The sequence below is a fragment of the Silurus meridionalis genome, chromosome 16, assembly GCF_014805685.1.
Source record: "Silurus meridionalis isolate SWU-2019-XX chromosome 16, ASM1480568v1, whole genome shotgun sequence".
In the NCBI taxonomy this organism is placed as follows: Eukaryota; Metazoa; Chordata; class Actinopteri; order Siluriformes; family Siluridae; genus Silurus; species Silurus meridionalis.
Genome location: NC_060899.1, coordinates 13713197 through 13741100, shown reverse-complemented (window position 1 = coordinate 13741100; position 27904 = coordinate 13713197). Strand labels below are relative to the sequence as shown.

The following is a 27904-nucleotide window of genomic DNA, read 5'->3' as shown; positions in this document are numbered from 1 at the left end:
CAGCATGACAATGCCCTTGTGCAGAAAGCCATCTCCATGAAGATATGCTCTGCAGGTTTTGGAGTGGAAGATCTTCTGCTATTGAGCTCTGACCTCAAACCTGTTGGGATACATTGGAGCAGTGACTGCACCCCAGGCCTCCTCACCTCACCTATATCCGTACCTGACTTTACTTACACACTTGTAGCTGAATGATAACAAGCACACTCCAAAATCTAATGGAACATTCTCCCAGACAAGTGGAGGTTATTATAAGTGCAAATGGAGACTAAATGTGGAATGGGTTGTTCAAAAATGGGTTGGTCAAGTGTCCATTAACCCCTCACCCAGAGCTTGGGCCTCAACACCACTGAACACCTTTGGCTGAATGGGCACAAATTCCCAGTCATGTTCCAGAATTTGAAGGTTATTATAACAGCAAAAAGGGGAACTAAATCTGGAAGCACATGGTTGTAGAGGGCAGGTGTCCACAAATCTGCTGAAAAGTCCTGCCAAAATATGGCGGTATATGTGCCACCTTCCTCTTTCCAAATTTCTGTAATCCATTTCTTTTATAAACAGTCATCTTATGGAAAAATATTATTTTTATTTGCTGTTGATAGACTATTATGAAAAATGAAAATGAAAGTGTTGCACTTTAGTATGCACCATAAGCTTGAATGCTATTTATTAATATATTTTTATGTTGGTGCTTTATACATGATTTAAAATAATGCTTTTTAGAAAAATAATTTTATTTAAAAAAGAAGGTGCACATTCAGGTGTTACAGTGAAGCCTGATGATCTTTTTCAGTGTTTGTATGTAGCCATATATATTCTAACAACACAAATTCAGAGAAAACACATCTTACATCATGTAAAATTAGGATTTATGAAGTGCACTGTAAAAAATTAATTGAGAAGAACAGCTTGTGTATAGTATTGCAGGACATCAGATGCAGGGTCAGAAGTGTGCCGGTGCCTGGGCTGCAGTGAAAAGCAGGTGGGCGTGGTTTGCCGAGTTATGCTCAGGTACCTCTCCAGAGTCATGAAGACCATGAAGAAGGAGCTGCTGTAGAAGTTGTTAACGTAGATGAGGTGAGTAACCTTGCACAGGAACCATCCCCCAATACAAACCCTGTCCACGGGAACATCAAGCATGAAGAAAGGCATAGTGAAAACCACCATCAGGTGATAACGCAGAAGAGCACGCCACCAACCACCAACCAAACCAACCATTAACAGGAGCAGGTAGAGCAGAAAATTGCCATGACTTGAGAATCTCGGTCCAGGATGAGTCTACATTCAGAGACACTGGATGTCGCATTGCTGACTGTATATTTCTAACGAATCTCAATGATTTCTTGTGTAAATAAGAGGTTTTTGGACCCCTTGAGATCCCATGCTGTTTCAGTATAACAGACAGAGTTCTACTCTTTCAACTGGGAAATTCAGGATTATTTTAACATTTAAATTGTTCCCCAGAAAGGTCCTTAAATGAGATTTACTGTCATATATTTATATATATATATATAATATTTTAAAGATATGTTCTGACATACAGCATAATGATTGTTTCCTAGCTGTTTATACTATTTCTATATCGTTTTCTCTGCCAAGTGTTACACCTTTTACACAGTCTGCTTTTTAATACTGTTCAGTGGCCTTGTGAAAATAAAAATCAACAAGGCCTTCCTCGCCCTTATGGAGCTGTTATTGGAAAAAAAAATCTTTGATAAAGCAGTGTCCTAGAGAAATGAAGGCCGATCAGACTGAAAATGGTGCTGCTTTAATGTTTCCTCTGCGTGCTTTGGAGAATAAAGCCATCCTATCTCTTTCTCGCTTTCTCTCTCTTTCTGCTGGTAGGGCATGCACAGCAGGAAAGATTCCTGAGAAGGTTTTTATCACCGCTGACATTATCCTCTGCCTCTACACATTTATTGTAGTATCCCTTTTATGGCCAATTCATTTAGTTTACTGCTGGTCCATTTTGCACAAAATAACTAAATAGATGCTGTAAATGTCTTTTAAAGAGGGTTCACACAGGAGACTTGCACGGAGATCATTAGTCTTTTATACTTCGACTGAATCAACTCTCTGGCCTGAGAATTGTACTGAAACGGACATGACCGCAAACATTGTATTTTGCTGTGGTGCATCTGCCTTATGGTTGTGCATTTTGAGTTGCTTTTCTGCTCACCACGGTTGCAGAGTGCGGTTACAGTGACTCCTTTGTTTTTATTTAATATACATCAAGTGTACCTGATTTACACACAGCTTTTGATTTATAAATATAAATAAAACTGTAGTTATTATAGTAAATGTGGAAAATAACATTTGGCCAGCACTTCGTTGCAAAGGTGTAGCCAAATAAAGCTATGAATTTAAGCTATTTTTGACCGTTTTCCACTTTTAGGGTCCCTCTGATGCACTTACAATTTCCTAATCCTTTATCAGCTCTCAACAGGCGATCGTACACGTCATACAAGACCTTGAGTTATTTTGGCAGAATATTTCAGGGAGGTTGATTGAGCTTGTGGTGGTTGAATGTTCCTCTTCTACACAGATTCAGGTTGGCTAATGGGGTGAAAAATGGTCTCTGTCTCAATACATTGCATTATTTATGTTGCCTTTGATCAGATTAGATTAGAACTTGATTCTTATTGTGCAGAGTACAAGTACAGGGCCAATGAAATGCAGTTAGCATTCAGTGGTGGGCGAAGTACACAAACCATGTAGTTGAGTTAAAGTAGAGATACACGGGGTAAAATATTACTCCAGTAAAAGTGCTCAATTTAAACTTTCAACTGAGTAAAAGTGCAAAAGTGTTTGCCTTCAATTGGATTTAAATATTAAAAGTCCTATGATTGATTTCACATAATGTAGATGAGTAAAAGGATATTTGACTTTGAAATGTGGTGGATTTAAAGACTCCACAAATGGAAATACTTCAGTAAAGTACAGATATTTGAAAAGCTACTTAATTACAGTAACGAATTATTTGGGTATTATTTGAAAAGTGTCCAATCATGTCCCATACCCCAGTAACGTTGAGCCCTACAGCATGATGTCTTTGTCCTTAAAACATGACTAGCAGAAGTATTGCCTATAAACTTGTTCATTTCTTTTGGTCTTTATCTTACTTTTCTTATCATTTCTATAATATTCCACCATCATTTATTTATTATTATTTATACTTAACCGTATTACACTGTTTACATGCTGGTTTTTTGCACATCTTGACTGCTGCTACTGCTGTTTTTTGCACTGCATTGTGTTTGTTTATATTTACTCTTGGTTATAGTTTTTATAGTTCTCTTTGCACAGTCCTGTACATTTAAAGTATACAGTAGGTTTACTGGTCGGTGCTATCTTGGGTTATGTGTATTGTCTTGTGTTGTCTGTCTGTACTGTTTTTCATCTGCACTGTTTGCACTAGGTTGCACTTGATGCACTTTATGTAACTGTTGTTTAGTGTAGCACCAGGGTTCTGGAGGAATGTTGTCTCGTTTTTACTGTGTACTGTGTACCACTGTGTATAGTAGAAATGACAATAAAAGCCTCTTGACTTGAATACACGTTTGTGTATATATTTTATAATTCTTAATCATCCGATTAATCGATTATCAAAATAATCGTTAGATGCAGTTCTAGTTTAAACCTGTATTGGATAGATATATTAGAAGTACACTATATGGACAAAAGTTATGAGACACCTGACTATGTGGTTCTTTCCCAAACTGTTTCCACAAAGTTGGAGTCACACAATTGTATAATTTTTTTTCCCCCTTTTCCCATCAAGTAGGAGACTCAAATCTGTTTTCAGGCAATGACCCTGTGCAAAAAGCCTCGTCCATGAAGACCTATTGAAGTGTAGTAATAGGCTCCATGGAGTCCAGCACCTATTACTATACGCCTCAACAATAGAATTGTTATGAACAGATGAACATTCGGTGCCTCCCAGATCAGGACGGGTTCCCTTTTGAGTCTGGTTCTGCTCAATGTTTCTTCCTTATGCCATCTCAGGGAGTTTTTCCTCACCACAAGCTCACTCATCGGGGATAAATAATTATGAAGAACGTATAGGCAATAAACTTGCACATTATTTTATACAACTTTATAACCACTTTTATCTGTGTTAAGCTGCTTTAAAACAATGTCCATTGTGTAAAAAAAAAAATAAAATAAAATAAATAAAATAAAGCGCAATACAAATGAATTGAATGAAGATATGTTTTCCATGGGCTGAAGTGGAAGATCCGAATGACCTGCTATTGGATACCTTTGAAATGAATTGGAACGCTGACTGCACCTCAGGCCAGGATTCCTTCGAAAGCCATTGAGTGCCATCATTTCATGTCCACACTCAGCTTGAATATCGCAAGCATATAAAACTAGGTTGAAGAAAGACACCCCATTTGCATATTCATGAATAACAATTTTACATAGAGTTTCTGATTTCTACACACATATCAAAGTTGAGCTAAGAGATTTGAAGCTCGCCTGTTAGCAGGACACGAGTGAGTGGTCTTTCCCTTGTCTCTTTTTTTGTTGGCAGTTCAGATTTCCGATAGACAATAGAGGGAAATGCCAGCATAGAAAGGGAATGTGTACAGTGTCCATAAACCCCCTTTGAGGAAGGTGTTTTTGTCCCCCAGAACATTCTCAACACATGCTTACCCCTCTCTCAACAGGATAGGAGGGCAATAACGGGTTTTCCACAAGCTGTTTAATAGCCTGAAAATCAGAGACTGTTTAGCCAAAGAGTGCAAACGTGTGGAATTCTCAAATCAGTCATAAAGTGATCGGAATTGTTTTTGGAACAGAAGCTCTGGAAGGAATCACAAATCACAGCTTTATATTAATGTACTTGTATTATTTATACATTATATAGCAACAAGGACTTGTATGGCCAACACGCTACTAGTGTACAGTAATAATAAAAGCAAAGAATATCAATGGTGAATATTTGAAGAAACAAATCCAGCTCCATGAAGATATGCTTTAAATGGGTTTGGAATGGAAGATCTCATGCTATAGAGCTCTGACCCTCAACCCTATTGAACACCTTTGAGATAAATTGGAACACTGACTGCACCCGGTCACCTCACCTACCTCCGTAAATGACATTACTAACACACTTGTAGCTGAATGAGCACAAATCTCCACTAGCAAAATCTAGTGGAACATCTTCCCAGAAGAGTGGAAGTTATTCCAACAGCAAGTTTGGACTAAATGTGGAATCATATTTATAAAATGGAAGGAGTCTCCAGTTTCAAAAGTTTTGGTTTTTGTCAAATCTTCAAGACAGAAGACTTTGTAGTTTCATGCCACGAAAAAAATTGATTTGTTGACTTGATTTCGACTCATCGGAGGAGAGACGATCCCCCAAAACGTTTCTGCATGCGTCTCTCATCACCAACATCTCCCATCTCCTTGCTTTGTGTAAATTTTTGTATTGGCTCTGCTTTCCAACATTTTCAGATTGACTCCCTCGATTCACTCTGTTCAGCCTCGAGCAGCAGCTTATCAGCACTTTAAACCACACAATCGGGTCCTCGCTTTCTCTCCCTTCCCTCTTCCTGCATTTTTCCATCCATTGTTTAGGACGGTCATGACAATGTTTTCTTTCTTTCTTTTTTTTTCGTGGTTAGAGCAACAGGAAATGGTCTGTCAGCACAATTTCAGGCTTCTGGAAGAGGCCAAGCAAATCCTGTCCGTGACCCTTCATTATTTATCTGAGGCTGATGAATTCAACTCGCACGCATTCTTCATCAGGCCGTAGTAAAAACTGATGTCAAAGGAAAAAAAAAAAAAAAAAAAGGTGCTTCACTTTCTTGCTCACGTTGTTTAATGATTGCATGATTGATATTTTATTCCTCCCAAAAATCTCAAAACGCAGACGTCCCCAGTGGCTTAATGAAAAAGGTATGAAAATGCTCGGGGCTGGAACAGGAAACGTGTCACGAGGTTGTCGATGGACTTTAACAGGAAACAACAAACTGGCAGCCGAAAGTTAAGAGAGAGAGGTGTGTGTGTGTGAAATTACAAAAACACTGCAATCATGTAAATTAAATAAAATTACAAGTGTTGATTTCCCCCTATGTATGAAGGCGCTTAGGTCTTTATTAAACCACAAAAGAACTGATGTGTGAAATATTAAAATCTTTATAATAAAAAAAAAAAAAAAAAAAAAAAAAAAGTTACTGAAAATCTTTAGAAAAAAAAAATTGAAAAGAAAAAAATTGTCCAAACACTGAATCGCATTATAAATAAAAAAAAAGAAACAACACGGCGTGCGGATTCTAGTTCTGTTCTCTAAGTTGCGAAGTGTTTTTCCTTCTTCTTCCCCGTCTAAACTGCATAAAATTGCTAGAAAACATTGAACGCTAAACTCTAGGCGTTTATACAAATATGAACATTCAAAATATTGCTTTTCTCTAGACATTAGGTGCAAATGCTACCGAACGGCATGAAGAAATCGCGCGTGCGATCGAGCGCCGCTGGGAGAAAGCGAGCGGCAGAGAACGGCGGTTCATGTTCCTCCGTTCCGAAAGAGATGGAGAAATAGCGAGAGAGAGAGAGAGAGGGAAAGAGACCGGGAGGACGTTTGTAGTGTGTTACTGCTACAGCATCACATGTCTTCGAATAAAAAGTGTCCTAAATGGAAGCAAACGACTGTGCGTTTGGTCACGTGCGGGTAATCGGAATGTGTGGGTTCTTTCACGCTCGCGCGTTAGTTTTGGTAAAATATGTACAAAAAAAACAAAACAACGACAACTGGGAATAAAGTGCGATGGTGATGCACTACGCGAAGATGGTGGAGATGAAGTCGCGGAAACGCTTGGCGTATTGTTCCGGGTGAACTGTGGAGATTTCTGCTCCGGCCTGCAATAAAAAAATAAAGAAAAGTGTGATATATATTAGAATATACACCGATCAGGCATAACATTATGACCACCTGATATTGTGTTTGCCGCCAAAACAGTCCTGATCCTAAACATTAAGAGCATGAACTTCTTTAGCAGTTTGAGATACAGGAGCTCGTCTGTTGGATCGGACCACACGGTCCAGCCTGCCTAATAATATCTCACACACTAACAGGTGGCATGATGAAGAGATAATCGGTGTTCTCCACCTCATAATGTTATGCCTGATCGATGTATTATAATAATAATGATGATAACGTAAATATGCTTTTTGTATCATTTCTCACCCCGTGCTTAACAGTCTTGGCTGCGTGCGCAGCTTTCTTCTTTGTATCGTACTGCGTTAGTACGTCGATGAGGCCCATGAAGTACACTTCCCTCTGCGGAGCGCCTGGAAACACACACACAAGTCACATGCTTACTGTACAACTCTCCGGGCCAATCAAAGCCACCAGGGTCAACATGTAATCAGCACTTCCTGTCTTGCCTACTTGACCTAGTGTTCTCGAACGCGCGCGCACACACACACACGCACACGCACACACGCTTCCTAAATGATGTGTCAACTCTTCCCAAAGCTTTCCAAGAAATCCTCTCACCTTTCCATGGAACTAACCTGGGGCGCTTTTGACGGCGTAAACGTCCAAGTACGGGTCGAACTCTCCGGGGCCCATGGGTTTAAAAGAGTTCATGTAGCCGGCGATGCCTTCAGGGGACGTGCCGTAGGAGCCGACGTGCGACGTGGGGTTGACGCCGTTCTCCGGCTCGCCTTCGTCCTCGCAGCTCGGTTCCTCCGCTTCCTCTTCCTCGCGCTCGGCCCGAGCCACGTCGTGGATCCCCAGGAGCAGGCTGTAGTCCATTATCTTCAGCTTTACCAGGAACTACAGCATAAAATGTCAGCATCGATACACCCGGCAAAGTAAAAAATAAACATCATCTAAACCCAAATAAAGATTCTATGATTTAGGGAGGATAAAAACATCACATAGAATACAGATTAACATGGCAGAGGTAGAGCTGCAACTTCCTGAAGACAGAACAGGAAAAGAACGTCTGGCTTCAATGAATAGTTTTTCTTTTGCATTAATACTCAGAAGACACTTATATAAATGTATTGAATTATCAAAATCGGATCGGCCTCAATTATGGAGACACGCATCCCTAATATATTATTTATATATATATATATATATACACACATACACATACACACACACACACACTACGCCAATCATATCACACTGTTAAGCCTGTTGTGAATCACTTAAGTACAACAGTATGGAACACAACACTCATAAAACCTCAAGTCACTAACTCCTGTACCTCAACGTCTCTGTTGAGCTTCTCCATGATCTTTTCTTTCTCCTCCTCGGTCACGTACACCTTCTGCATGTTGTTCCTGAAATCGACGTCCTTGAAGGTGGGCAACTCTTTCACCTGAGACAAAAACAGAAACATGGTGTGTGTGTGTGTGTATATATATATATATATACACACAAAATAAGAAATTGGTGGAAAAGTAACGTTGGTATTGATCGAAGCATTCTTCTCGTACCTTCTCTTTATCGCTGGCCTCTCGGGACACCAAGGAACCCTGCAGGACATGAACAGCATGATTAGGACTGTACGTACTTGTATTTTTTTTTTTTTTAACACATTCGTCAGAGTGGCAAAGTGACGAATCGACATAAAACATCTGCAACAGAACACCCCCTTGTGGCATATTTTTATTAACACAGCTGGATAATACAAACGCTGTTGAATAAAAATGCAACATCACACAACACGGCGTGCTCGTGAATCAGGTTTTCCATCCCCTCACCTTAAGATCGTATTTCCTGTGCACGGTAAGTCGGTGGCTGAACATGTTCCTCATGACTATGAGGTACGTATCCTCGCTTTCCACACTCACGCGGTACATGCCGAGGAACTGAGGCAGGAGCGTGTTGCCATGGCACTTCACGATGTGCTGCAGAGACAAAAAAAAACCAGAGAATCCATGAAATCCGGAGGACAGAGTCTTATCGAAAAGACCCACATAATATAATCTAAAGAAATCGCACACAAAACCTATAGTGGAGACGCTGGAACAGAAATTGTGATGTGGAGATGAGCCGTGTTATAATGTGTTGGAAAACAAGTTTGAGTTCATTTCTATTGCGCTTTTTACAATGGACATCGTCTCAAAGCAGCTTTACAGAAAGTACGAGTTATAGAACGAATAGAAAACTCTTTTTCACTGTTATAAGACAATAACCAACGATGGATTGAGGGTGGGGGAGGAGGTGTGAGATCCTGAAAAGAACCAGTTACACCATTAGACTCGAGACTTTTTACTACCACCTCGTACAGCAGACTCCAGTCTTCTGGGAAGATGTTCCACAAGACTTTGGGCTCATAACAAGGGTGTTAGTAAAGTCAGGTAGTGAGTTGTGTGCTGTAACGTGCATGTGACACGTTTCTTTCTTTCTTTCTTTTGTCTTTCAATTATTTCTTTCTTTCTCTTTACTGCTCACTACTTTCTTTCTTTATCTTGGTAAAACATTCCAGACATTCCATTCTAAGTTTGCTCTTACAAAGCACCTTTCTTTCTTTCATTCTTTCCTTCTTTCGTTCTTTCTTTCTTGTCCCTCATTTCTCTTTAATGCTCGAACACTTCTTTCTTTCTTTCTTGTCCTTCATTTCTCTTTAATGCTTGAACACTTCTTTCTTTCTCTTTTCTGTTCACTGCTCATTTTTTTCTTTCTTTCTTTCTTCTGTCCTTTATTTCTCTTTAATGCTCACTCACTCACTTCTTTCTTTCTTTCTTTCTTACTTTCTTTCTCTTTTTCTTCTTCACTGCTCCTTCCTTCCTTCCTTCCGTCCTTCATTTCTCTTTAATGCTCGATCACGTCTTTCTTTCTTTCTCTTTACTGTAAATTTCTTTCTTTCTTCCTTTCTTGTCCTTCATTTCTCTTTAATGCTCAATCACTTTTTTTCTTTTTCCTCTTCACTGCTCATTTCTTTCTTTATTTCTCTTCACTGCTCCTTTCTGCTCACGTCATTAAAGCAGTACGTGATACAGAATGAACCATCAGTGCTGCTGTTATAGAAAAGTAATCAGCATTGCTGTGGTGTAAAAGTTGAAATTCCTCTTAGATGCCACCAAATGCTGTACTGATCTTTCTCATGTGGCACTGATACACATTACAGCTTAATAACTGCTTATTCTTTAACCTCACTATGTAACCTAGTAGAAAACCTTCAGAGAGCAAAATCGAGACGTTTTGTGATGTAGCGAACATTCCCAACGCTCCTGAAATCGAGCCCTCTGGGATGTGGGACGCCTCCGAATGCTGGATCGAAACGAGCGCTTTGATCGCAAAGGATATTCTCCTGCAGAAGGAATGGACAAAAGTCACTCACCTGCTTCTTAGACTGCAACAGGGTGACGATTATATTTAGCGAATGTTTGGAAAAGACAGGAAGAGTCAGAACGAGAGAAATCCCTTTTCCGTTTGATGAAGAATGGAGGACCTTCATCGCAGGCTTTGGCGTTACAGGAAACTATCAATGCGGTTGGTTATTTTCCCATCACAGCACATCTCACAGCATGTTGTTACTCCTCTTATATCACAGCAGCTATTTCTTTATTTACTTCCTTTCAAATCTACTTCCTCCCTGTGGCTTATGTAAAAGCCGGTAAAAGCAGATGTCAGAAAGTGACCTGAAGACTTTCTCATGGCGGAAAAACTCATTCATATCAACATGCATAAAGATTTTCGCCGTCATCAGTTATTAGGTTTAGTTCTTGTACAGAGGTGGTAATAGAAGGTCTTGTGCAGGATGTTATTCCACCATCAGATAGAACATACGCTCCTGAGATACGAGTGATCGTTTCCTCTTCTGCTCTCTGGACTGGCCTGTTACTTCCTGATGAAGTTCTCGCGAATCGGAAACCAGTTAGCAACTCGGACAATTTAGTTCCTGTTCCTACCTTTATTATAGCCGAGATAAACATATCTATCTCTCTCTCTCCCTCCCTCCCTTCTACTCTCTCGCTCATTTTCCTAAACCGGGAACCAGTTACAACGGAGAAACCTTTAAAAAAATATATCTACAAATATTTTTTATATTATTAAATAAAATAAGTAAATAAATCAACCTATTTATGTGTTGTATATGAAAACCTTCTGCCTGTTCACAATCAAGCATTAAAGCGCCCTATTTTTCTGCACCATCACAGAATAGAGACGGGAGGCAGGAGTTTCGGAGCTAAGTGCTTTGCCTGTACCCAGGAAGTGAGATGGAGATGAAGAAGAACGGAAGTTCACGAAGTTACACGTGCTGTACACCCTGTTGCCCTATTTTTTTCCTCACTCAAGGCCAGAAAGGCGATAAAAATAGACCTCGCGTGACTCGAATTTATCCGGAAATGAGAGACTTTCACAACGAGATAGAAATGGGGCTGGATGATGTCGTCTTTTTGGGCGTTTAAGGACAGGACTGTCCACACAGCAAAGAGGTAATGGTCAAACCTTAATCGTAGCCCAGGGGTTACATTTTGTTTTTGCAGTGAGTAAATGTTTTCCCGGGGTGCTTCCGTGCGAAACAAAACTCTTGAACTTCCTCAGGAATCTAATACAGCGATATGGCAGGCGCTCGCATTTCCTGTTACAGGTTCGAAATCGCGTCGTGAAGTCTCGAGAGCGATACCTGGTGATATTCGGAGAGGATGCTGTGCATGTCGGCCACATCCTCGCTGGAGATCTGCTTCATCACCAGAGTGCGGTCGTACGAGATGAAGGGGAGACCCTCGCCCTGACCCTTCCCCTTCACTGGGGGACTGCGGGTCAGAGAGGCCTGAGGGATCACACACACACACACAAACACACACACACATAATTTAGCTCCACAGAGAACGTTATAAAAACCCTAATCAGGCTGAGAGAAATGTTGGTGAACAAAATCGTTTCCCAGACGTGCGCTAAGCAGCGATAAATGAATAACAGGAAGGCTATTTGTGTTGTTAGTGAACAGAAAGCCCAAAGCCCCATCCACTTTGTTTTGCTTCGCCTCATGACAGCAGCTTGGGAGTTCGCAGATCAAAATTCCCCCTGATAAAGCAACCGACAAAAGGGAAAGCAACCACTACCAAGCGCCACTCTCGTGTCCTTTCCCTTTTCGGTCAGTTACCTTTTCCGCATTTGCCCGGCCCGCTGATTTCGCTGAAAAAGCAGAAAAGTGCAGTTTTCAGGCGTCTCCTGGATCCGAATCAAATCTGTACTCCTTTACCTTCCTAAATCTTCAAACTCTCTCTATGTATTTTTCAAGAATATATATCAGGCATAACATTATGACCACCTGACTCATATTGTGTTGGTCCCACCTTTGCTTCTGAAACAGTTCTGACCCGTCAAAGATCAACAGCATGAACAACTTCAGCAGTTTGAGCTACAGGAGCTCGTCTGTTGGATCGGACCACACGGACCAGCCTTCGCTCGAGCCTCGGCCGCCCACCACCCTGTCGCCGGTTCACCCTTGTTCCTTTCTTGGAGCACTTTTTATAGACACTGCAGTGAACACTCTACAAGAGCTGTAGTTTTGGAGATGCTCTGACTTCGTCGTCTAGACGTCACAATTTGGCCCTGAATCCTCACACTTGCCCACTATTCCTGCTTCTGACACATCAACTTTGAGGACAAAATGTTCACAGGTGCCATGCTGAAGAGATAATCAGTGTTCTTTACTTCACCTCTCATAAATGTTATGCCTGACAAACCCAAATCGATGTAAACTATATGGACAAACGTTTGCGGACAGCTGACCATAAAATTAGGTGATTCCCCCCTCCCCCCTATATTAACCTCCACTCTTCTGGGTAGATGTTCCTCTAGATTTTGTCCTTTGGGTTCCGTCCCAACCCAAATTCAGCATATCTTAATGAAGTCGGATTGTCATACTGGAACAAATTTGGGTCTCCTAGTTTCAAGGGAAGAAGCTATCATGCTCCCGCACTTGAAAACATCTGTACTGCCGTGTGGCTCCAGTTTTGCAGGAAAAGAACCACACACGGCCGAAAACATCAGGCGTCCCAATACTTTTGTCCATATATTGCAAGTCACACATCAATCCCGTTGTACAGGGAAACTCTGAAAAAATTTCCAGGCTGATCTTCCGGTTGGAAATGTGTCGTACCTGGTAGTCAAGATCCTCGATTCCGAATCGCTCGCGAAGGTTCCTGAACACTTGTGGGCAGTACTCTTTGAATTTGAAATGCCCTGGAAGGTTCTCTCTGTTAAAGAGAGAGAGAAAAATAAACTTTCATTGCAAAAGATTTGTGCGTTATTCCTGACTATACGTTTTCCAACCCGTAATGACGTATTCCTATTCTGGAATTCTGACTCGATTGGAATCAGGCTTTTCTGAGCAAAGTTGACAGCTTCATTAAAATTGCGCTCGGTAACCATTATCATCAAAAAGAGCGATAAAACATAACTACATGTTTATGATGATCCAGATTAATAACACGTCCCCCCCTTAAGAAGGAGGTCTTACTCTGCAGTAGCAGCTCACTAGAAGGTCAAATGTTTTGTCAGCATGTCTTTATACACACCACTTGCTTCTTATTTTTTTTTACCACTGCTTTATTGAGCTTACTAAGCTTCAATCAGGTGTGTATAGTTTTGGAGATATGGTGTTTGTGTGTATGTTTATCCCACAAAAAAAATGCCACAGGTGTTGATTTGTGAAATGTAAATGTGGTGAAATTTACTTGTTAAAAAGATGGTTCTGGACTTTGATTTTGGTGTTGGCTTTAAAGTCATCAGGGAGAAGCATGACTGGGACAGGAACCTGGTTGAGATCATTAATCTAAAAAAGAAGAAAAGGAGGAGAGAGAGAGATTTTATGGAAAGGGCATTTTAAATCACAGTCTGCAAAGATCCACTAATTGAAAAAATTAAAGAATTTGCAAGAAATCAAAGCTGATAAGCTGCTGGACAAAATCAAGCATGACCTTCACCCCCATGCAGGTCTCTCTCTAACATGAGTCATGGGGAAGACATATTTACATAATAGGGAATTTCATATAGGCTGTTAAAAACCTTTAATGCCATGATCAAATGCACTCAGCAAAACAAACTGCAGGTATTGTTGCTTTGCTTTCGTGTAGCTGCTGAATACCACACATGTAAATTGCAGTTTCCGCATTGTACTGAGACTGTGTTACGGTTATCGTCCCCCTATCCGTATTAAACAAGTCCCGCCCCCTGAGTCAGGACTGGTCAGGAATTTTGAACGCGCCCCCCAATTGGGCATAGCGCACAGCAAGGGGGCCAATCGTAGCGCATTATGCGGAAAACGGGTAGGAGAAGCAAAAAAAAGTGCGACTGTTTACAGCCATGCTAGCTAACTGAGAAGGGGAAGGGAGGCGCCTCGGGGAGTTCCACCGCAGCCGAAGGACCTACCGAGTGATTTACTCCCCACATAAAGACGCTGAGCACCGGGTCGCTGGCTCGGAACACCTTCACCTTCTGCTGGACGAAGTTCTTCTTCTTGGTTTTGGTTTTAGCGGCCAGCATGAGAATGGGGCCGGAGGCGCTGCCGGGGTTTCCGAGAGCCGCCATCACCGCCGCCTCGTCGCGCCTCGAATCAGTTCCGCTCGGTTCCTGCTCCTCCGCCCCAGCTGTCAGTCACAGTTCCGCGCTAACGAAACACACACAAATATCCAGAATGATTTTTACCTTTTAATTTCCCTCCTCTTGTTTTCTACTAAACCTCACTGCTTCCGCAGAAGAGTCAGAGGTGCAGCCCTGCTCCATTCCGGGTAAAAGTCCCTGACAGCCGCACGGAACAGATCCACTGTAACCCGCGAACGTCTGCTGCGGATCACCAGGGGGCGGAACCCGGAGAGTGTAGATCGACAGATCCGGGAGCCAATAGGGGGCGCCGTAGTCAGACCACGTGATCCGTTTAGGCCGGAAATATGTTTGCTCAAAACCTGTAGCCTCTCTATGACATGTACATAATATATATATTAGTTTTGGACTACTGACCCAGTCGTCTAGACATCACAATTTGTCTCTTGTCAAACTCGGTCGAATCTTACACTTGCCCATTTCTTCCTGCTTATAACACATTAACTTTGAGGACAGAATGTTCACTTGCCACCTAATAAAATATCCCACCTACTAACAGGTGCCATGATGAAGAGATAATCAGTGTTATTCAGTTCACTTCCTTATGTCATAAAATAATGCCTGGATGGTTTACAATGTCAGTTGCACTCTACAAATAAAAATGGGATTCATCGTGGGACGTCAAAACACTCAACACACGACAAATTGTGTCCGCTGATGACTTGCTTTTCTCTCTCTTTCTCTCTCTTCCCATCCTGAGGCACCCTGAGGTTGCGCCAGCTCCAGTCACGTCCCACCTCATGAAGATTATGGACCTTTCAAGAAGTAGATGCTGACCCTGCAAACATCCCGAACCATCTAGAGACGTACCAGCTCCATTTGGATTCCACCTCATGTGGAGTTTGGACATTTGAGTGTTTAAAGGCTCTGGCATAGAGAAGCTGGTGTTGGATCTATGATGATCGCAAATGTTGTATTTTATGAATTGCTCAGTAGCTCCTGGTTCCATAACCTTAAATGACTGTAGAAAGGACATTGTTCATTTGCTTTGAGACAATGTCTGTTGTGAAAAGTGCTATAGAAATAAACTTGACTTGACTCATGTTTTATTCAGGAAATGTAATTGTTTTTATTTGATTTTTTTTTTAGATATCCTGACAAATAATAAATTTATTCAAATTTATAAAAGCCTTTTCAGAAAAGAATTTTTTTTTTTGCTTATCCCTTTTTATTTGAGAAACACATGTATGTTCCTTTTGTTTATATCCAATAGGTAATTGTATGAAGATTTACTTTGATCAAACAAATATATACATGTAAAGATTTTTATTTTTATTGAAAAAGCCTCCCTTACCATGAAAAACAGCTTTACACACTCTTGACATCCAGACAGTTCGTTTCTCCAAACATTCAGCTAAAATACTTTGCTGTGCCTCTTGTAAAACTTGCCAAAGGTTATTCTCACTAGATGTAGAATACTTTCTGACCTTGTGATCCAGTTCATCTCAGAGTAGTTCAGTAGGATTTGGATGCAGTGACAGGGCAGGCAATTTAATGATATATAACACTTTGTTCCAATGAGACACATTCTAGATGGAATTGCATGGTGTTGGAGTATGAAATGGTGGCCATGTTGGGTACTTTTACCCGGAATAAGTCTCCAACATTCTCTGCTCCAAAAACAACCCCAAACCATAAAGCTTCTACAGCCATGTTTGACTGTAGGGGGTGAGTCCGACTACTCACATCTTCTCTCCTGTTCTCCATCTTATAGGAGTTCTTCTGTTAGAGCTAAAGTTGTCTCATTTGGACTTACCTGTCTACAGAACTTTCTTTTACTGATTCACTGTTTAATTCATGTGTGATTTCACTATTTAACTAATTTGTTGCATAGAAACAAAAGGAAGGTTTAAATGACAGAAGTTTTGCTGATTTGAAATTTCTTACACTGACCTTCATATAACCCGAATAATCTTTCCATCTTACTTTCATTTTAAACCAGTTCCAGAACCAAACTACAATAATGAATCTGTGCAGGAACTAAAGAACAAATGTGTATTTATAGCACATTTCAGACATGTTGAACAAAACCAAAAGACCCGTCTGTGATAAATTTTATTAATATTTGTGTTGTATTAGTTGAGCTTGCCTCCTAACTGCCATGTTATTAGGTCATAAAAGCTGTTTACAAGCACTTTTATCTCTAATGGTCTGAGGTTTTTTCTTTTGCCCATCATCTTTCATGCAACTCAACTAATGAAGCCGGTGTCGAAGTTCTATGGGAGCTCTTCACTTCAGATGTCCCTTGTAACAAGCGTTTTTAAATCAGATCTTGATTCAAAGACTCTTAAAAGATATTTCGACAACATCCCCGATGCTTAGCTGTGAAACTGAACCATCTGTAATGTTTGGATTAGAATATCTTTTTGTTTTCTTTTTTAGTAGGGTTGTCCTTTTCGGCTTCTTTCCTCTCCCAAAGTGACCTTAGATCATGAATAAACTCCATAATCTGAAAATGGAAAGAATTCAACACATGCGTTTTTATGTTAGTCACTAAATTTGTGGTGTAAATGTATCAGATTTAGCCAAAAGCCTCATTTTCAGCTGCCATCTCTGGATTGGGTCATGTTTCCCTAATGGCATTACACATGCATCAGTGATTTTTTTAAATTATTATTTGTTTCGGATATCCGGATGCACCTGAATGCAAATACAAATACAGACACTTTATCACTCGTTTGTTATATAATACGAATTCTCTGCAATACCTTATCCAGCAGTGCAGCAGTCTCTTCTACGTTCATTGTCCCTGACATACCCATCTTCCACAGATATCTTGACATTTCGTAGATAGCCCTACTAATTCTCCCCAGCTCCATGGTCTTCCAGTCAGATAACTTGTGTAATTCCTTAAATCGTTTCTCCTGGAAACATGGACATTTCAGTAATATATTGTCAGTAAATGGTTGCACGGTTATATCAGTTGGTCCGATCCGACCAAGTATTAGAGACATCTTGCATTCAGTGTCAGATCTGATTGTCTAACTGAGACAAATAAAGGGAGGTATTCCAGTTTTGGTAGGACACGTAATCTAACATTCCTCCAATAATAATAATAATAATAATAATAATAATAATAATAGCTTCTTACCACTGCTTTAACACTGCCAATAGAATCTCCAAGTTCCAGTTTCAGCTGTTGTATCTTAATCACATTTCCTCCTTGTGTAAAAGAGTATTCCTCCCTAATGCGATTAGTCTCCGATTGTGATTTATCCACTTCTGCCTGCTTGCTTTGCATGTTCTTCAACAGTTCGTCATGTAATCGTTTAGCTTTTGTGAAATGTTCGATCAGTTCTTTCGCCTCCTGAAACTGAGAGCAAGCATAATAATACGAATAAAAAGTTGGTTGCTGAGAGATTGTTCCTTTATTTATTTTAAAGATATACTAGACCAGGGGTCCCCGAACTACGGCCCACGGGCCATATAATTGAATTAAAAATTAAAATTGAATTTTAAATATGTTTAACTCATATCATATCTGTATTTGATCATAAAGGTTGACTTTCAAGCTAAAATTTCCATTAGTTATTAATATAGGTCCAGGCATTGATAGCTAATTGCTGGAACGATCTGCTATCGGCAAAAATCCATAACAATTTTTTTTCCGGCTTCGGATTCGCTGTGATTAAGAGAGCGGCCTCTAGAGGCAAATCACTGGCACCACGTGCTGTTTGTTTTTACGCGCGAGACTGCGCGCTGCACGGAGAGCGCTAAATTATACTTTTGATTTATTATTAATAATTATATTTATTAATTAATATATTCATATTGTTTTCCTTTAGCACATTTTTCTAATTCAGTACTTTAAAAAATTGTAATACAGTTCATGGAGTGTTTTTTTTTTTTTTTTTAATAATCCAGTATCCATTTAAGAAACTCAGTTGATTAATAGTTTTTTTGGCGTACGATCGAACCTAGCAATCGGTAAAATACACTATCGGTCAACTTTTAGTTTTCAACATAGCCTTACTTTCTAGACCCCCCACCAACTATATGCATAAGTAAGTTGTAATGTTTTGCTTCAATAGCAATGAATATGGAGAAATGCCATTATGATAAAAAATAATGCTCTTTTAACAGGCTATATATCTTGTCTCTATGGTGCAACAAAATAATAAACTAATCTAGCATAAGGTGGCATAATAAAATCTAATTTCATCTACACTTATTTTTATTAAAACACAATAATAATAAAGAGCAGTAAAAAAGTTTGTACCTGTTTACTATCCTTTAAAATGGCACTGATATATTCGCCATGGATGCAGTTCTGCATTTGCTTTTTAAGCTGCCGGTGATGTTTGTTCAGAGCAATGATTTCCCTGTTTAACTCATTTAAGAGTTCTCGGATCTGTTCATTCTTTTCCTGGCAGGTTTGGATTTTCTTCACCGCAATGCACCGCTGCTCCATGTTGTGCTGCGAAAGAAAAAAGCCCATAAAAAGTGCCACAGTTTCATCAGATCGTTCGTTTCGGCATTTTGTACTCGTGAAGGTTGCGGGTTCAATTCCCAGGTCTAACAGAGACACTGCTGGAAGTAAAAGAACAAATGATACTATAAATGTCAATTTATACCACAAATACATACCTTCAGGTAACTACTATTTTTAATGTGGCGCCGCATCTGCATTTCGACATCCTTCAGGTCCTTTTGTTCTTGCACAGCTTGCAGGCCGGACTTCAAATCCTGGAGGAAACAGACCAAACCCAGATCAGTTACAGGAAATATTCTGTACAGTACAAAGTTGCAAAAAATTACACTAAAAGCAACGTCAAAGCAATTCGATTGTTCCTTCAAATCTGAATGGATGTCAGTTCACCCCATTTAGGCTGATATCATTTAAGCAGCTCACCTTTTTGCACTTGGATCAAGTGCGTTTTATCAGGAAAGAAACCAACTGCTAGGTATAGTCAGGGAAATTGAATTCTACTTCTTGATCAATTAGCGATTAGCAATATTTATCAAAAATTGTAAACGATCGCTAAGTAAATCACAAAATCGTTTCAATGCTGTAAAACAGATGATGTTTTTTTCTGTTTGCAGTCTGAAATCTATGTTAAAATCTCTTTCAGTGGTAAATTTCCTAACCTTTATCTGCGTGTTGGCTTTTCCCTGAATGTTTTTGGTCTCTTCTCTCTCCGCCTGAAGACGAAAAAACTTCTTAGATTTAGGAGGCCTGGGTGTTCTATGAAAACAACAAGAGAAAGAAAGCATGTCAAAAATATATACCTTAGTCCTACCTTAGGTATATAATCTCAAATAATCATTCGTTCATTTTCTACAGGACACGCATGAGCCTTCCAAGCATCTTAAAATCTCAGTGGTTTATGTAGAGGAAACAAAACTGAGTAGTTTATCTTACGAGTTCTCTAGTCCGAGTCATTCGTTCTTTCATCACATGACTCCCATAAACACTTCAATGCAATAGAACATTTTTTTTTTGTCTGAATCTTGACATTATTGTTACAGAAATAATGGGAGTCACGTGACAAAAGAACTAACAGTACGTACCACAATATATATACTCATTCTGTTTATCATAATTTGTCCTTATCAGCATTGTTCATAGTCATAGATGTATGTAGACGTGTTGGGTGATATGCTTATTATAAATAGTACATTTTATATTATTTCTGATCAAAGGAACGAATTTAACTAAATGACTCATAAAATGTTCATACTGATAAACGAGCAATCCCAAGCTCAACAGCGCCCCACGTTTTCCCCAACGTAAATGTTGTGGTGTAAAATGGAACTGCAGGGCGCTCTAATTAGCAGCCATATGAGCGGATATGTGATTAAGCCCCGCTTCTTATAGATCAATCCGCAACAACAAAGTGTACGGAATGAGTCCGTGTTTGTGGTGCAAATCATTCCGCGGGTAATATAGGGCCGGGTTTGTGTTACAGGATTCGTTTGAGACAGGCCAGATATGAAAATCGTACAACAAACAAAAGTATTCCAACAAGACTTTACCAGGTCCTGTTTTCCCATACTTGTTTTTCGAAGCCTGCCAATCAGTATTAGAGCGCCATCTTCAGGCCGAGCTACGCAACGACATTAGACCGTCGCCAAAACAAATGAACAAAAAAAAAGTACTGCATTCGTTCAGTAGTTTGGACGTAAAAAAAAGGTATGATACAGAAATACAAGCTCGCACGACTCACATAGTCTGATGCAGTCGGAGGAAATCGGTGTACTGCAAAACGCAAGGTGTGTACAGGTCGTCTTCTGAGTCCTGCATGCTGAACATTGAGTCTCGCATCCTGCGTGCTGTTTCCTCCCTCTTGCGTACTGCCACATTCATCATGCTTAATGCGTCCTGCATGCTGCACTGTGTCTCCTGCAATCGGCTTGCAGCGTCCTGCTTTTTATTGTCGGTGTCCTCCATCGTGTGTCCCCCTGTGCTGTGTGGCTCGGTGTCCCGTGCGCGTCTTTTAAAAAAGCATCTGGGAAACGTCGCGTCATATTAGAACTATGACGTCTGTGATCGTATTTTATTTATTTATTTATTTATTTTGTGGGGGGGCGTTGTCACGTCAGTTTTTTCAAAATTGATTTGCTAACTTTATTACCCTTATGCTCCATGTTTGTTTACATTGATGACGTAATAGAAAGAAAACATCCTGATCAGGGTCAGTAAAAACGATGCATACCACTTCCTGGCTCATTGAAAGCTATTTAGAGTAAACGTATAGAATAATCATTTATATGAAGAAAAAAAAAACAACAACAAAAAAAAGCCTTGATGTTGCTATTTAAGCTTCTCTTTAAGGCCACAAGGTGGCGCCCAAGTGTCAGCAACGTTCACACATACACGAGGGCTGTGCATCTCCAAAGCTGAGGTTGATGTGGTGCCTTCTAAGTTTGTGGTAACAGTTTGGAGAAGAACCACATATGGCTTTGTGTGTGTGTGTGTGTGTGTGTGTGTGTGTGTATATAAATATGTTTTATGTTACATCTAAATTAAATAATACACAGCACACGGTCACTTATAATAGTAATATAGCATTTTGTTCTTTATTTTTCTTAAAGTTCTTGTACTTTGCAGCTTTGCAGAGCCTCCTGCGATCACTGGAACGTACACACTCACACGATACGACATGAGAAGAATGTGTTCACTTTTATTTTACAGCATTTTGGTTTTACCTCTATTCAGTCTGGAGTGAGAAAATAGATATCCATTGAGTCCGTTTTTTTTTTTTTTTATGACCGTATACCAATTCAGAATGATTCAAATCAGCAAACGAGCGAATAATTGCTAAAACGTGTTTGGTAGTACAATATATCCGAAGAGTGTGCCATTTATAATATTAATTTCTTTCTTCTTTTTTTTCGTCGTTTTTCATTTAACATGAATTTAAACTTGACAATGACCAACCAGAAACCAAACGAAACAACAACAACAACAACAACAACAAAACAACGATGTTGACAATATAAAAATACATGGTATCGTAGTTCCTTAAATAAAGCATCAATCTATATATAAAATATTATATTGAAGTATATAAAAATATGCCTTTTCAGATAGAGTAATAGTCATTAGCTTTCAAGAACATATCACCCAATGGCAACCAAAAAAAATAAAAATAAAAAAAGTATGTACAAATGATGTGTGTATTAACACTCGGACTGTCACAACAGAAGCGGATCGTGTGCATGTACGGTACTCTTGTATCAATGGTCACGGTTACATGAAATATAACATTTCAAAGGAAACACGATAACACTCCGGAAATAAATTAAACAGGAAAGGCGTAATTTGCTTTTGTACATGTTAATTTAGTCAGTGTATCTTCCGAGGGAGGGAGAGGGGATAGCAGAGGAGGTGGAGAAGAAAAAAAGAAGGCACCCCAAGCCCGCTTTTACGGCCTACTTGGAGATACAGAAGACACAGGCAGTGATGGCTATCACAGAGATAATGGATGCTACTATGTGGCCAGGGTGGAGGGTCTTGTTTGGAGCGATGGAGTGTCTCGTGTCAGCTTTGTGCTTATGCACTGGTTCTATGGCAGTGTTGTGAAACCTTCGGTGGTGTGGATGGAGTGTTTGGGCGAGGAGCGTGTGTGTCCTCGTGTGTTGAGTGGTTTTCCCCTGGTGTCTCCTGGCCAGGCAGGGTCTAGCATGAGTGGCTCGTCCTCCTCCTGTCCCTTTCTCTTTTTCTCTCTCTCTTTCCCTCTCGCCCTCCCTCCCTCACAGAACTCTCCTCCTCTACCTCTTTTTCCTCCTGGCTCAGAATGTGTGGCACCTCGCGCCCCGTCTCACTCTCCGTCGCATGGTAAAGCGGCGTCCTCGCCGGCGTGAGAGGTAACACCTAATTCGTCGACGCACCAGCAATGGCCGCGCTGCATGCCTTTCGAGGACCGACACTGAGAAACGACAGGTACAGTGTAAGAATGAAACTCTAAAGGGATAAAAATTACGACATTCTGAAAAATGTCCTGTATAAAATAATCATATTTTTGACATTAAAAAAGAAATTCAAGGGGAGAAAAAGCAGTAACATAACCTCCATTACTTAGCATTTACAGCATTCTCTCAGAAACCCTTACATTTATCTTGTTCACACAACTGAGCAGCTAAGGGCCTTGCTCAGGGGCCCAGGAGTGGCAGCTGGGTGTGATTGGGAATAGAACTCATGACTTTTAAATTCAAATGCCTTAACCACTAGAATACACATGTTTGTTAGATTTTAAAGAGATTCAGGAAGTCAGAAGCATTTGGACTGACTGAAGATCTTTAAAATCTAACATTAATCTCAAACATTGATCTCCAGATGTGTTCTAGCATAACTAAAGAATACAATGTAATGCCTTAAAACTGGTGATAAAGACAATATCATATATATTGCATTAATACAGTATTAAATAATACTCTGTCATTTCAGCAAAAGTGAGTACACCCTAAGTGAACATGTCAAAACTGTGTCCAAAGCGTCAATATTTTGTTTGAGCACCATTGTTATGTGGCACTGCCTTAATCCTCCTGGGCATGGAATTCACCAGAGATGCACAGGTTGTTGCTGGGATCCTTTTCCACTCCTTCATAACGACAAAACGAAGCTGCTGGATGTTAGACGCACGGCGCTTCTCCACCTTCCGCTTGAGGATCCCCACAGGTGCTCAATAGGGTTCAGGTCTGGAGACATACTTTGGCCACCCCATCATCTTCATCTTCAGCTTCCTCAGCAAGGCAGATGGCAGTGTGTTTGGGGTCGTTATTATGTTGGAAAACTGCTGTTCAGCCCAGTTTCTGAAGGGAGGGCGTCATGTTCTGCTTTAGAATGTCCCAGACCATGATGCTACCACCACACATGCTGTACACCAAGTTTATCGTTTAGGACATGTTTTCATTAATTTATTCTCTTAGACAGGTTGTTCTTCAGCAAACTTTTTTGAGGCCTTTCTTGTGAGCCAGTTTCAGAAGAGGCTTCCTCTTGGGATGACGGCCATACAAATGTACTTGTTGCAGTACGAAGCGGACCTTTCACTTTTGCAAACCTCTAAAGCAATGCTGCAGCACTCATGCATCTGTGTTTTGAAACCAGACACACAGCACAAGGACTCAACTTCTTTGATGGACCCTTGCGAGGTCTGTACCGAGTGGAACCCGTCTTGTAAAGCCTCTGTATGACCCTGGTTACTGTACTGTAACTCAGTTTCAGGGTGTTACCGATCTTTTTACAGCCTTAGAATCTTTGTGGAGAGCAACAACTCTAATTCTCAAATCCATGAGGTGCCATGTTGAACATCCAGTGTTCAGTATGAGAGAATTGTACTAGAAGCTCCAAATTTTAACTTCTCAAATACAAGATACACAAATTTGTATGGTTCTGTCAAGCAGACAAAAAACATGAACATGATGAATAGGACATGTGGCTTTGCACGGTTACACGATGTACAGCTGTTATCACTGAGGGTGTACTCACTTTTGTTGCCTGCTATTTAGAAAATGGCTGCATGTTGAGTAGTTTCAAGAGGACAGTAAATCTGTACTGCTACACAAGCTGCACAGTGACTACTCTAAAATATATCCCAAGTTTGAGAAGATTCTAAAATGGTTGCTAAAATGTGAGGTGCTAACTGCATTTCATTGACCCTGTATTCTGCACAATGACTAAAGTTGAATCGAATCCAATCGAATCTATCGAATCGAAGTTTCAGGTGCAAGCAGCATTTTCAGGTGCCAAGTACCCAGACTCACATGTACAGATGTTCATCCCTCTATTCTCTCTCTCTCTCTTTCTCTCTCTCTATGCTCTCTCTATGCTCTCTCTCTCTCTTATTCGCTATCAAGTTAAACATAATTTTGATCTTGTCCTTCACGTTCACTTTAATTGGACACTACTCTGTACAGCTGATGATGGTTTCACATAAACAGCCTAAAGCTCCATGAAGTTCCCGAGCAACCTCAAGAACTATGAGAATGGATTTGGACCGTGATTAATATCAACAATTTGTTACAATCAGTCTTAGGACTACAATTGGCATGAACGGTTACCTCACACCTCAACAATTATAATACCGTAATGATTGGACATTTGGGGGTCACCCAGATGAGGACGGGTTCAATTCAGAAACGTGGATCCATTCCAGGTTAAATTTTTTATTTCAGGAAATTTTTGCTTGTCGTTGTTGCCACTGGCTCGCTCATTAGAGATAAACTTATAGGTACTAATATGTAAAGTTGAATTTTAATATCTATTTATCTCCGCAAAGCTGCTTTGGGACAATGTCCATTGTTTAATGCTTTATACAAATAAAAAAATTTGGATCGAATCAAATTGAATTGGAATGCGCTAACTGTTGCCTAAGCGATCACAGCAAAGCAGAGCCTCATGGGTTTCCCATGATCCTCATGGAAAGCTCATAGGTTAAGACATTGCAAGGTTGCCTCTGCTGGGCCCTTGAGCAAGGCCCTAAACCCTCAACTGCTCAGCTGTTGAATAGCAATGAAGAATTCGCTCTGGATTCATTCTGGGAGTCTGCCGTATGCGGCAAATGCAGTGCTGTAGGTAATATTTCTATATTTCTATGAAAATCATAGTAAATTAGAGCTCAGCAACACTTCACACATACAGTCAATTGAGACTGAAGATACTGTACTCGGATTCACCTGCTTTTTTCTGTAGAAGCCACGAGTGTCGCAGTTGGGGATGTAGATATCACGGTCGGACTGAAAAACGGTGAGCTCGAGGCCACGCAGCACGGCGTTCAGCAGCTTCCGGCATGGCGCCTGAGGAGGAAATGAAAATATAGAGGAAAAAAGGTGGAAACTCAGAGGGAATCAAAACGAACCGAAGAGCAACAGTACAGTGTCCTTTTGAGGTTTCATGATTGAGCTCTGTGTCATGGCCTATGCTGGATTTGATGTCTTTATGCATTATTGTAAAGCTTATCTGGATCAAAAAGCGTGCACCTGAGACTTTTAGGAGGTCAAGCTACAATGATCAGGGGGTGAAAAAGGCTTTGGGGGCTTTAGGATTCATATCCTGTTCTAGTGTTAAAAAGGAGGGAGTTTAATGAGGTCTATGTGGATGAATATGAAGGAAGAAAATGAAATGAGAGACGAAGAAAAAGACGACACCAACCTTTTCGATTTCACCGCTGTGGGAAGGATGCGGACCTGCAAAACCCACAATTAGAAACGTGTCAGAGAGCGCTTAAAAGCAACAATCATTTGGATTAATTGTGGGGGAAAATGTGAACGAGATTCGAGTTTTACGCCGGCTGTGCTTAAAGCAATAGCTGTTAATGGACAGTAGATGGAGACGTCTGTTGTATGAATCAGCAGCATGAGAATGTGGGTGACACTGACATACTCATACACACACACACACACACACACACACACACACACACACACACACATGTGGTCCTTCCTTATGTCTATTTCCTTTCCCTCTATTTGATACAATTCATTTTATGCCCAATTTGACAAAAATATGATCCTATAAATGAATATATATATATTATATACACTCACATATATATATATATATATATATATATATATACACACGCACACAAATGCACATGCACTCTGACAGTAAGTGATCTATCTGATAGTCCCTGAAGTCACCAAATTGCCTTTGCACAACAGAGCATGAAAAACTGACAGCTGTTCCCAGGAGACTAGAGGCTACGGTGCGCTTTATCCCGCTGGCATTTCCGTCATCCGTGAGACACTGCAGCAGAGTGACCAAGGTGAGTATCTGATGAGGCATCTGTAAAGCCTGAAACGCATGCCACTGCTACATGCTGGCGTGCTCAGAGCATCGAAATGCCGCATGAAATGGTCCAGCATGACTCAGGGATTGTTTGTGCAATCTGCAAAAGGCACACGGCATCGAGACTCTTACCTGCAGTATGGGGTTTTTCGGTGGGACTCGTCCTGATCTGCTTGGTGCACACGCCTCGGCCCTGCAGCAGCGCTTGGAGCGGGCTGTGGTCGCGGGGTGGAGGCATGCAACGCAGGCCCTTGGCACAGCTCAGTGTGTATACCCCACATGGCTCCCCTAACGCCAGGACAGCTGTGTTGGCTGCCCCGATGGGGTCCCGGGAAGCTCGGGAGTCTTTGCAGGATGGGCAGATCTTGTGGTGACTCAGGCGGGTGGCCAGAGTCCAGGATCCACAGTGAGTGAAGAGCAACAGGACAACGGCTGTCAAGTTCAAGAGCAAAGGCATCTTCTGTGCTCCTCCGCCGATCATACGTGCTCCTGGCCGATGCTATTTCTGGAGCGCCGTTTCTCTTTCGCAGCTTTTGCTCGAGTGCTCCGATCAGCTTGAGTGCCAGAGGACACGATCCTGAGAAACACACAGAGCAGCAGCTTTTAAATATCTGAAAGGCGGTGATAGAGAGAGAGAAAGAGAGAGCATGGTTATGACACCTTCAGGGGCTGGGACTGAAAGAGAGAGAGAGAGAGAGAGAGAGAGAGCAAGGAAAGGAGGGAGGGAGAAAGAGAGAGAGGTGGGGGAAGAAAGAGATTATTTTTCCTTTCAGAAATGATCAAGCTCCATTCCAGCATTTCTTCTTTCGCTCTCACATCTGGAAGCACTTGTTTTCCTGAAATACGAATGTGGCATACGTGCAACGCACCATACATGAACATGTCACACCGGTTTTGGTCGTATTTGCCATGGTAACACACCCCGAGAGAAAGAGCAAGAGAGAGGGAACGAGGGGGCAAAGAGATTCATATACTCACATTTCTAGAAAAATGCACTTCTTTTCAAGTTGGAGTGCTTCAAAATCAGTATCATCAGATTGTGAGAATAATGCAATCGTTTGTACAGGGGTGACCATTCCCCGTTC

The 27904-nt window shown here is 40.8% G+C and overlaps 3 protein-coding genes across 3 annotated transcripts; all 3 read right to left on the bottom strand.

Annotated features, from left to right (window-relative positions):
* Positions 1 to 5807: 5807 nt before the first annotated feature.
* pip4k2ca (phosphatidylinositol-5-phosphate 4-kinase, type II, gamma a) lies at positions 5808 to 15356 on the bottom strand. Its single transcript, XM_046869802.1, has 10 exons — positions 14357 to 15356; positions 13663 to 13760; positions 13086 to 13182; positions 11604 to 11750; positions 8731 to 8877; positions 8464 to 8502; positions 8232 to 8345; positions 7525 to 7789; positions 7196 to 7299; positions 5808 to 6867 (listed from the first exon to the last, which is right to left on the bottom strand). The coding sequence occupies exons 1-10, from the start codon at positions 14513 to 14515 to the stop codon at positions 6787 to 6789; spliced, it is 1251 nt and encodes a 416-aa protein (XP_046725758.1). The 5' UTR covers positions 14516 to 15356; the 3' UTR covers positions 5808 to 6786.
* A 1273-nt stretch (positions 15357 to 16629) lies between these two features.
* LOC124399070 lies at positions 16630 to 21025 on the bottom strand. Its single transcript, XM_046869764.1, has 7 exons — positions 20755 to 21025; positions 19676 to 19772; positions 19175 to 19273; positions 18807 to 19004; positions 17679 to 17900; positions 17296 to 17451; positions 16630 to 17036 (listed from the first exon to the last, which is right to left on the bottom strand). Exons 1-7 carry the CDS (start codon positions 20976 to 20978, stop codon positions 16941 to 16943), a joined length of 1092 nt encoding a protein of 363 aa, XP_046725720.1. The 5' UTR covers positions 20979 to 21025; the 3' UTR covers positions 16630 to 16940.
* A 554-nt stretch (positions 21026 to 21579) lies between these two features.
* Positions 21580 to 27736, bottom strand: igfbp6b (insulin-like growth factor binding protein 6b). The gene is made up of 4 exons (XM_046868834.1): positions 26952 to 27736; positions 26181 to 26215; positions 25706 to 25825; positions 21580 to 22959 (listed from the first exon to the last, which is right to left on the bottom strand). Exons 1-4 carry the CDS (start codon positions 27298 to 27300, stop codon positions 22852 to 22854), a joined length of 612 nt encoding a protein of 203 aa, XP_046724790.1. The 5' UTR covers positions 27301 to 27736; the 3' UTR covers positions 21580 to 22851.
* Positions 27737 to 27904: the final 168 nt, after the last annotated feature.

Excerpts from the sequence above, each read along its gene's own strand:
- LOC124399070 (XM_046869764.1), bottom strand. The coding sequence starts at position 20,978 with ATGGAGGACACCGACAATAAAAAGCAGGACGCTGCAAGCCGATTGCAG. Across the intron at positions 19,274-19,675 it reads AAGCCAACACGCAGATAAAG|GATTTGAAGTCCGGCCTGCA; the intron begins GTTAGGAAATTT and ends TGTTTCCTCCAG. Across the intron at positions 17,901-18,806 it reads TTTTAAAGGATAGTAAACAG|TTTCAGGAGGCGAAAGAACT; the intron begins GTACAAACTTTT and ends GCTTGCTCTCAG.
- pip4k2ca (XM_046869802.1), bottom strand. The coding sequence starts at position 14,515 with ATGGCGGCTCTCGGAAACCCCGGCAGCGCCTCCGGCCCCATTCTCATG. Across the intron at positions 13,761-14,356 it reads TGTGGGGAGTAAATCACTCG|ATTAATGATCTCAACCAGGT; the intron begins GTAGGTCCTTCG and ends CTTCTTTTTTAG. Across the intron at positions 7,790-8,231 it reads AGCTCAACAGAGACGTTGAG|TTCCTGGTAAAGCTGAAGAT; the intron begins GTACAGGAGTTA and ends TTTATGCTGTAG.
- igfbp6b (XM_046868834.1), bottom strand. The coding sequence starts at position 27,300 with ATGATCGGCGGAGGAGCACAGAAGATGCCTTTGCTCTTGAACTTGACA. Across the intron at positions 26,216-26,951 it reads CGAAAAACCCCATACTGCAG|GTCCGCATCCTTCCCACAGC; the intron begins GTAAGAGTCTCG and ends TGGGTTTTGCAG. Across the intron at positions 25,826-26,180 it reads ACAGCGGTGAAATCGAAAAG|GCGCCATGCCGGAAGCTGCT; the intron begins GTTGGTGTCGTC and ends TTTCCTCCTCAG.